Source organism: Castanea sativa, chromosome 1, assembly GCF_040712315.1.
Source record: "Castanea sativa cultivar Marrone di Chiusa Pesio chromosome 1, ASM4071231v1".
Taxonomy (NCBI): Eukaryota; Viridiplantae; Streptophyta; class Magnoliopsida; order Fagales; family Fagaceae; genus Castanea; species Castanea sativa.
The window spans coordinates 85,869,651-85,880,659 of record NC_134013.1 but is presented as its reverse complement, the minus strand read 5'-3'; the positions used below and the strand labels follow the sequence as shown (position 1 = coordinate 85,880,659).

Below are 11,009 nucleotides of genomic sequence, written 5' to 3'. Positions count from 1 at the left end.
AGCCCAAACTACCCTACATAAAGAAGACTTGAAACTCTTCCTCTAAGAGACTGCAAAACATCATTGAAGCACCACATTCCAAGAGGACACAGCTTGATTTATTTCACACAAATGCATAAGCTTAATACATATTCTATGAGTGAAGTAGCACTCAAAAGAATAAATGGTCATGGTTCTCAATATGACCCCTGCACAAAATACACATGGTATCCCCCACCAAGGCCCCACTTAAGAAGCCTATCACGGTTAGACAATCTATTCTGGATAGCAAACCAGCAAATGAAGAGTGCTTGGGGATAGCAAGAGGATGCCAAACCAGCTCATGTTAGTTATTTATATAATGCTTAACTTGGGATCTCATTCCAAGCCGAAGGAACAGAAAAAATTACAGAATTAAGAGTGAATCCAGAAACAGAATCAGCATTAGAAGAACTGACATGTGATGATGTCAAAGTCCTGCTTGAAACAACACCATCTCTTCTGACCTGGCTCGAGGGCAGCCAATTACCGTTCTTGATGATGCTTAATACCTTGGCATTTACTGACTGCCTCAAATAATAACCTGGAGCTAAACTTTAGAACTAGAACACCTACATGAAGCCAATTATCATTCCACAGATAGGTGTAATCTCCCTTGAGAATAATGTGCTTAAACCAAGTTCTAACCAACTCCTAAGTCTAAGGATCTTTCTGCAGCCCCATGAATGACTTTGTGGAATTTTAACATCGGAATGAAACTCATATTCCAATCTGTTCCCTCTCAAGCATTCTCTAAGAATGAAAAGAACACTCATTCCTTTAATTAAAGGAATTTTAAATATCGGTTTTTATCCCTATTTTAAGTGTATAACAGCATAATTATGATTTATTTTCTCCTTTCCATTCCTTTTTATAAGCTCCCTAAGTACTCAAAGAAAACACCATATTCCTTTTCATTTTATTTCATTCTGTATAACTGACTCATTCCATTCTATGCCCCCCTTCTCTCTTTTTTTTTCAACTCCCAAACACGCAAATGTATTTCAAAGCCAATTCTTGCCTCCAGATGCTAATAATCAAATTAAAACTCAATTGCCCCCACATCTAAATAACAATAGAAACCATTTTACTGAAATGTATCACTCATTTTCCATAACTATAACAAAACAAAAGTCAGAATTAATAGTCATGTTCCAATTATACTGCTGTCAGCTATTTCAGATTTGAGAACAAGGGTGAGAAAGAATCTGAAAGATCACCTGCCTAATTTAGTCAAATATTTCTCAAATCAACCTAGAATGTTAATATCCACCTTCTACTGAATTTAATTTAGCAGGCTAACCTGGCAGTAAAACAGCATTCAAACTACAGAGGAAAAGGCAGCACAGTGAACTGACCCATTCACATGAGATATGCTAAGACATTGCATATTTTATAAAAGAGTTGAAAGTACAAAGAGAATTCATACAATAAATAGCCAAAAACAACCTTAAATGACAAATCTATAAGTATCATTTTCCATCATATGACAGCGGAAGGCACCCGAAATACAAACTACATCTTTTCCAATAATGATAATTTTATATCAACCTCTTCTGTCCAAAGAGGATTTAACTTAATAGACTCTTGGATCTCCTTTCAATATTGATAAGTTACATTAGAAGCATTGCCTTGCTGCTTTAGTTGGGCTCATCACGGAGAGGCTGAAAGCAATTAGTTAAAGCTTCTGTTGCACCCTCAATTATGCACCAGATTTAAAGTTGGCATCAAAATATTTAAGAACTGAAATGACTTTGGAATTCCCAAAATAATGATACAAAGCTTCAGGCATTTGCAATACAAAATAACTCCCAATTGTCATGGCTCAATGTCGGTCCACATACGAAAGTTAAATTTACTGTCTTCACATAGTTGTTATACTCGTCTAAATTTACTGTCTTCAACATAATATTTATATACTCATCTAAATTCATATATTTATTTTATTAAAAAAACATTTATTAATTAGCTGACAGAGTACCACAACTAATTTGTATGCGAAAATATTTGCCTTTGCTGATTAATTTTTAACCCAAAGTTTGGAGTCATAATTAGGACTGAGTATATGAAAAACACAACTCCCCCGGCCCAGCCTGAATGATCACAGACAGTTAAGACTGGATGGTCAGCAGGCAGTCACAGGTCTTTAAAAGCAAGAGAGAAAAAGCTAGGTGTTTGAAGATCTCATCTGACAAACCCGACCACATCGTGCATGCTGGACACCTGACAAACCTCCTGCATGTTCAAAGATCTCCCCTAACTTTGTTTTTTCTTTCATTTTCAGTTTTCAGAATCATCATTTTTTTGGGGGTGAAACCAGAATCATCTCTCTTCATGTGTCCCAAGTATAGTTAGTTAGATCTATCTTGAATTTTAGGACTTCTAATCCAATAGAAATATGCAGGAAGGAGTTTTTTTTTTGGAAAAAAATATACAGGATGTTTTTGTTCTAACTTTGGCCAGAAAAGCACCTAAATAAGGGGTACAAACACAAGTACCAATCTGAGGCCCAAAAACACAAAAGTTAATCCCTACTGGAGCATCAATCCAACCTGATCAAGCAATAAAGTAAGCATCATAGAAGGGAGGAAAAAGTAGAAAGAGATTCCTCTTAACATTCCACTCAACTACATGTATTGATAGAAAGTGCTGAGGACCTAGCTTACCAGATCTAACTCATACCAAAAGGCTAGACACCACATCAACTTGTGATACTTCATGAATCAAAGGCACTGTTAGACTTGTCAAATAGTGTAAATATATGCTTCTTAGAGTACACAGAGAATACTCTATAATCATAGACATCTATCCCCATTGCCCATTCATTGTATCAATGTGTGTGTGGATATAAGAGAGGGAGGGGGGGACCACTAGTTAGAGCATTCGCAGCAAGCTCAATGCTTTTCACTAAATTAAGCCTACATTTTCTATTTGAACTATACTATTCACATACACATGCATCACTCTCTATTTATTTCTCTATTATATTTTCTTCTCGCTCCAAATTTTTTTTTAAAAAAATTAAAAATAATTTTCCCTCTTCACCACCTTCCATTTGACAGAAACAATTCACAAATAACGGCGAACCACCACAACAAGCAAATCCAAACCCACAAATCACACACTCAAATACACCAATCTAGACTCAGACTACACAAGCTCAGCCACTTCACACTGCCACACATGGTATGTCCAACAATCAAGCAACCCGATTAAACACATTTCCAGCCACAATCAAACCATTCACTCCCATAAATTCTTTACCAAGTCAAATCCTCAACCAAATAAGCCATGCCAACCACATGGTCGCTGAGCCTCACCTGAACCGCCACAAGTTGTGGCCCATAGCCAACAACCCCCACAAGCTTCAATCAACTGTCACCAAAATCCAAATCCATCTTAAACCCAACCAATTTAAAATCCCAAAGACAAATCACCATCCTCGTTGTCTATCTTCACTGATTTGTGTGGATAAAGGTATATTGGAGACAGAGTACAGGCCATCATGAAAACCTATATAGGTGTGTGTGTGTGTATAGGTAATAAGACTTTTATTGAAAGAAATGAACATCGTGTTCAAGATGATGGACACGCAAAAACCTATAGTCCAAGAACTAAAGCTAACAGATTGTAGGAAATCAGAAATAGAAATACACTGCATAAAACCCAAAATACGAGCCCATTGAAACAAAGTACCAAAAGGAAGAGATTTTAAGAGATCTAAGGGTCTCTTAATATCTTCAAAAGTAAGGGTATACATTCTTGCCAAACTAACCACATTAATCATGCCAGAACCATATTCCATGTAGTTGACAGGTTCTTCCTAAACCAATTCCTCCATGCAAAAAGAAGAGAACTAACTGTCTTCGGCATTACTCACTTTATCCCAAATACATTAAATACTTTACTCCATAAAGCATGAGCAAACTTGCAAAGAAGATGGTCCACAAATTCCCCATCACAACAACACAAGTACCACCTATTAACCAGGGACTGACCTCTCTTAACAAGATTATCAATGATGAGTATCCCACCCCTAGCTGCTATCCATAACAAGAAAGACACTCGTTTAGGAACCTTTACACACCAAATGCTCTTCCAAGGAAAAACATTAGTGAGAGGACCAGACAACAAATATATATATATATATATATATATAACATTTGGTGAGCTATAGTACCTCAGTAGGGGCGAGGTAATGTAGCAATTACAGATTTTGCCGAGTCACCAGCGAGCCTGCATTTTTATGCTGGTCTAGCTAAACAGATTTTGGCCAGTCACAAGCAAGTCTCATGCAGCACATTTTTATGCCAGTCTAGCTGAACGTTGGCAGAACAACCCATTTATCTAGCCTGTTGTGAATGCTTTATATTGAAACTATTGGCTCTTGAGCTTTAGTTAATTGGTGAGGTGGCACTAGGGTAGGTATTAGCTTCAAGTTTTTCTAAACCAATACACGTGCATGTGACACGCACAGAGATACACTTATGTATTGCCTGAGAAACCCACAATTTTTCCATAAGTTTCATAACTCAGAAAAATAATGGATCATCCTCCCTTCGGTTTGGCTTTTTTTTTTTTGATAGGTAATCAGAAAACTTTTATTAAAGTGAAAAAAAGGAAAAGTACAAGTTGTTCATGATGATGAAAAAAAAAAACCAGCACAGCCAAAAGAGAAATCAGGAAACTAAGCTAAAGGAAAACATAAACTCAGAGAGAGAAGAACAATCAGTAAAACCCCAACAACGAGACCACTCCAAAAAATAACGTTAGCATAAAACTTTTAACTCATCCAACGTCTTCTCATTATCCTCAAAGGAACAACGATTTCGTTTCAACATACTCACTCCCTCAACCTATTTCATCACTATTGACTAAACTTCACTCTGGAGATAAAGGTATTTAAGGGATTAAGTTAGTAAAATGTATTTGAAAGGCCACTGAAGATTGATTCCATTTGATTCACCTAGACAACATAACCAACAACCTTGTGGAAACTGAATAGATTTATCACCTAATTAAATGATTGATTTGGATGCAAGGGATGGCATACAAGGATTTGACATAATTACAGCCACAATCCATGTTCACATCAAACAACCTAAAAGGCACCACTATACCTATAGTCTGCTCTGCCTGGAAGATAGAAGGCTTCAAAAATCAAATGACATTGCACCCTGAACATTCTCTTGTCCCCAAAACCCATCCTAGTGTCACTATATATTTTTGTCTCCCTCCACTCAGAACCATTTAAATCACAATCCAAACTCAATTTTATACTAGTTCGCAACAAGCACAAGGAATTGCAGTTTCCCATAAAAGAATGCTCTTCCAGGGACCAAAAAATAAAGCATAAACATCTAGGCTGAAAAGATCAACAATTAAGACACTGGAACAGGTGAACAGCACTGAAACCCAAAACAAGCACTTCAGTGACTGGAATACCATGGTGAAGAAACCTAGTAAAACCTCCATAGTAGGAAATATTGGATCAAACATATCTTAACACCATTCAATCCTCAATACATCACAAAGAAAAAATTTAGCCAATCTCTCAAAGTGAATTACCACTGTAAATATTATATTCCAAAATCTAGTGCTATTAGATAACACTTGGTATATCAAACTTATTCGATGACCACTTGACAACATAATAAATTGTGATTTTAAAAGTTTTTCAGAAACAGAACTACCTAGTATTAATAACAGTGTTTCAACCAGGCTATAACTTTTTAATGATACTTCCACTTCCAGATTCCAGATTAATGATTTATCAACGCATAGTTTAGTTAGCCACCATACCCTAAAATGTCGTACCTAATGCACAAGGCTTCCACTTTTTGCAAAGTGCCCTATGATATTGAAATTATGAACTTAAATAAAGAACAGACCAAAAAAATAAAGCCACAAGACACACACATAATGAATACTGTCCATTGAGAAAGCAAAATAGCTTGTAACACAAAAACACAAACATATCACATAACTCTGAATCTAAGTTACAAGCTTGAAATCAAAGAATGATACACATGTTAAGACCATACACCCCCTTGAACAAAAGGAATCAAAAAAGAAGTACAACAATAGGTAACCAATTTCATTGATAGCTCAATTGCACAAATACATCCCACTCTCAAACTTGTGACTAACCTCGTAAAAGTCTGTCTTACCCTCAGAAGTAGGCCGTAGGCAAACCCCAGATAATGATCTAGCTCCTTGTACTGAAAACTTCACATAACAAACAACCTCAATCTCTTCGTCTTCCTCAATAGAATCCACGGGCATCCTCACCCTCAACCGTCCAGGAGGAGCATTCACTGGAATCTCGGAAACATGCCATTTCAATTCTCTCTCAGACCTATTCAACATAGCTTTTGGAGACACCTTCAACAATGTAGGGTCAACCGGTAGTTTCAAAATAAATGATACATCACACAATGGTGTTAGCAATTCGGGACTCGAAACATATTGTATCATCACAGAAAGTAAAGTCCCGGTATGACGTTTTACAAGCCGAACCCTCAATGGCAATGGAGTCAACCTAGGTTGCAAACTATACTTCAAAATCGGTATAGGCTCATCAGAAGCCGCTGTCCTTACATGAAACATCCCATTCCCGAGACTACTAACACGAGAACTCTGCATAACAAATCTCTTAACCGCATTTACACCCTCCACCCGGAATGAAAACTCGGTTTCTTTATCACCAGACACTTTGGTTGGCAATGTTTTCAAATAAACCACACCCATCAATCCTACTCTAGCAAGCAATGATTCTCTGAACTCAGCACTAATCTCTTCCACAATGTGCATCTCCGGACCCTTCTGTTCCGTTTTCGTCACCAAATCCTCAAGCGGAGTCTTAGCTCCACCAGCAGCACCAGCTGCCACTGGTGCATCACTAGTATGCAACAATTCAAGCCCACCAAGCCCTTGAGGCTTATCAACTTTTGTGGTAGCCAAAAACTCCGAAGCATCCAATCCTCCACCAAAAGGAGCATTGAATCCTTGAAATGCATCATCCAAACTCGCCTTCTCGTTGCTATACTCAACTCCACCATAATCCCCTTCGAATCCCTCAACTCCAATGTACGTAGATTGTGTCGCCTCCGCGGGAGGCAATGTAGTAACCTCAAGACCCGACAATGCCAGCGTTAAATCCGTGGCGGACGGGTCTTTGTTCTTCTTAAACCCACTCACAAGCTCTTGCGGCTTGTTAATGGCTTCACTCGCCGCGAACGGGTCTTTCTCAGCCACAGGCGCCTCCTCCTGCGGCTGTTCTTGCTGCTGATCGGTCTGCGCCATCGGCACGAGGCTTGCCACCACCTCGTCTCCGGCCACAAGCGTCTCCGGCGGCAATTCAAAGCGAGCGTTCGAAAACGATTCGACGCCCGATTCGTGATCGATAGAATGCGGCTCCAGATTAGTCCAATTATCGGCGCCGCGGATCTTGCTCTCGGTGTCGAGTGCGGAGTGGACCATCTTGGCGATACCATCGCCGTGCATCGATCCGAGCATCGCAGCGAGGCGGATACCGCTCACGCCGCGGAGGACGATGTCGAGAGCCATGTAGATCTCGGCGTACTTACGGCTGAGCTTCTCCGGAGTCACGTCGACGCCGCGGCACGCCGTGACGACGACGCTGACGGCTTGGTTGACGATGTGGATGCACTCGAAGACGTTGACGGAGGAGGACTTATCGTCGTCCTGATCGGCGGTGGTGATTCCGAGCACGTAGATCGAGTTCACGAGGCGGTACACCACGCGGTACCGGCTTTCCACTCCGACGATGAGCTGGCCGCTCGAGGCGGCGAGAGGATCGTCGCCGAGAGAGGCGATAGAGTCGGCGTCAGCGTCGGAGGAGGTCGTGGCTGACGTGGCGGAGGGGTGGTTGTTGTGGTGGTGGTGGTGTTTGGCGGCGGCGAAGGCTTGGCGGGTTTGGCGGAAGGAGGAGAGAGCTACGAGGGCGCGTGCGGGTGGGAACCACTCGCGGGTCTGGAGGAGGATATCGGATCCGTTTGCGGGTTGGAGAGAAAGAGCTAAGCAAGACATGGTGATCGATTCGGATCCGTGTAGGGTTTGAGTTTGGATCTGAGTGAAAATGAGAGGAATTGGGTTGGGGGTTTTTGAAGGAAATGAGATTGAGATGATTTTTTAGTGTATCATTTTGATAGATGATACTTCTATTTCTGTTTGGTGTAGAGATATGAAAATGAAATCATTTCAATTTTTTCAGTTGGGAAGAGAGGAGAGAGAGTCGGTAACTCAGTTGGATTCAGTAGTGGAATGTGGAAACTCTGAAGGGTAGAATGACGAAAGGATTGTTATGGGCCGCTATAGGATAACAAGGTCTGTCTATGATCAGGCCCACATTAAAAGCCCAGTAAGTTGTGTTCATATTGGAAAATAAAAATACAACCTCTTCACGTACAATCAATGCTAGATTTGCAATGATTGTGGGAGCTTAAACAAAACATTGTTATATTCAATTTTGTGATTTTTCCATTGAACTTCTAATTTCATATATTTTACTAGTATATATCAATTACACTTAAAAAAATAGAATGAATACCTTGTGTTGTTTTACTTAATATAATTAGTTTAAAAATTTATGTAGTTTGAATATACAATTACAATTATTCCTTGAAAAATGGTGTCCATTAAATGTATAAATTGAAAATTTGTGTACATTGTATGAAAACTTGTATGTATTAAATATATAGAATTATGTACACTTCAAAAAAAATTACATTCTTAAAAAAATGATGTATATTGAATGCACAAAATTAAAAAAATTGTGTGCGTTAAATATATAAAATTATAAAATTAAAATTTTGTATACTTTAAAGTACATAATTTTGTACTTTCATTGAAAAATTGGTACAAAATTTTGTACAATCTTATATGCTTTGAATACTAAGGGCTCGTTTGCAGCATAGTTTTAACAAATTTCAACATATTTTAAACAATATTACACATATTTTTACATACTTTTTCACCCACACATATATCATAAATACTCATACAACATAACTCAAACCACTCTCTCAAACCCCATAAATAATTGTGTTCCTTCAAATTTGCATAGATTGAACTTGAACGTTTAGAATTGTAAACTTTCTTTGAAGTTGTGTATTTGCAAAATTGTGTAAACCAAAAGCCCGTTAAGCAAGAAATTGCTAGTAACATTGTTAAAATTTTCTAAAAATACACATAAATAAATAAAAAAGTATAAATTGAAGCCTAAAAAATAATAATTTTTGTTGTTTAAATACCATTACTAATTGGAGCCTAAAATTGTGAACTTTCTTTGAAGTTTTGTATTTGCACAAATAGGTTAATTAAATATAAAAAATTTGTATACTTGGAACCTACATATGCATAGTTGTGTACTAAAAAAAAAATTAAAAAAAAAAAAGACAAATTACAACTTATCCGCTTATAATTTGACTGAAATTTAAATTGATTACTTATAAAAAAATTACCACTTTACCTATTTGAAGTTTGACCAAAATTTAAACAGTCTATTTATAATTTGAAATTCCATAATAAAAATGTTTCAATAGATAATTTTTTATCTTATTTACTCTTATATTTTTATGTATATTGTATTTTTAAAAAAGAGAGACATAAAAATAAACTAAAATTACATATTTAACTTTATTTTTAAAAATAACTTGTAAAAATCTAATTGAATTAACCTCAATAAACAAAATGTCAAATTTCAAACCACCTATAAATAACTTAAATTTCAAGTAAATCACCGTAATAAATTGTGATTTGCCCAATAAATTTAAAAAAAAAAAAAAAAAGTGTGTTCTTTATTATATAGACTAGTTCGATACGCTTCACTATTTATAATTGGTGGCATTCTAGTTCTTAATCCTTATCATGTGAGCAAAGCATTAAAAAGGGCGAGACGAACCCAGAACTCAACTATGATTACCACTTGCTTTACCAAATTCATAAGGAGCCACCGATACCACAATTCCATGTCCATGGGAAATCAATTCTTTACCTTAAAATTTAACTCTCCAATCAACAAGAATAACAAAATTGATTATAAGAATTAAACTTCTTTCATATCAGAAATATGATTACATCTCTAATAAACCCTCAGAAATAAAGGAGAGATACCGAAAATCAAACCTATCTGAAACTAAAAAGATACAAACCCTAACCCTAACCCCCAAAACCATAGAGAGTCCTGCCCTGCCTCTTCAAAGCGTAAACAACATCCATGGCAGTAACAGTCTTGCGGCGAGCGTGCTCGGTGTAGGTCACAGCATCACGAATCACGTTCTCCAAGAAGATCTTGAGGACGCCACGTGTCTCCTCGTAGATGAGCCCGCTGATACGCTTGACTCCGCCACGCCTAGCCAAACGCCGAATGGCAGGCTTCGTAATTCCCTGGATGTTATCCCTCAGAACCTTACGGTGCCGTTTTGCTCCTCCCTTTCCCAAACCCTTGCCTCCTTTTCCTCTTCCTGACATTTTCTCACTGATTCTTTGTTTTTGAAAGAATGTTTTGTTGTTTTTGTTTTCGTTTTCGATGGGAAAGTGAAAGGGAAGGTTGGTGGGTTTTATAAGGGAAAGGGGCGGTGGTGTGGCCGTTGGATGAGAGAGCGATCCGTGTGAATTATAAATATGGGGTTTATGGCCGTTGGATTATTAGTGATTGGATTTTATTGGTGGAAATTTGATGGTGCGGATTTGTTTTAAGTTTTGTGAAAGTGCGGGCGCTTTTGCTTTTGGTGGGAATTTTTCTCTCTGTGAGAAAACACACTTTTTGAGAACCGAGGGAACACACAAAATTGAAAATTGAGAAAAAGGACCGCGTTTGGTTTCGCTGCAATTTTGTATTTTGAATACCACCAAAATAAGTAAAAACTAAAAACTAGCTCATCACACCTGTTTGGCGCATCTGATGAGGTTTATTTTTTAATTTTTAATTTTTATAGTGTTATAATTTTTCATTTAAATTTACATGT

General features: G+C 37.7%; 2 protein-coding genes across 2 annotated transcripts; both read right to left on the bottom strand.

The window, feature by feature from the left end:
• Positions 1-5,938: 5,938 nt before the first annotated feature.
• LOC142622144 (uncharacterized) lies at positions 5,939-8,311 on the bottom strand. Its single transcript, XM_075795580.1, has one exon. The coding sequence runs from the start codon at positions 8,068-8,070 to the stop codon at positions 6,127-6,129; it is 1,944 nt and encodes a 647-aa protein (XP_075651695.1). The 5' UTR covers positions 8,071-8,311; the 3' UTR covers positions 5,939-6,126.
• A 1,767-nt stretch (positions 8,312-10,078) lies between these two features.
• Positions 10,079-10,580, bottom strand: LOC142620147 (histone H4). The gene has a single exon (XM_075793562.1). The coding sequence runs from the start codon at positions 10,510-10,512 to the stop codon at positions 10,201-10,203; it is 312 nt and encodes a 103-aa protein (XP_075649677.1). The 5' UTR covers positions 10,513-10,580; the 3' UTR covers positions 10,079-10,200.
• Positions 10,581-11,009: the final 429 nt, after the last annotated feature.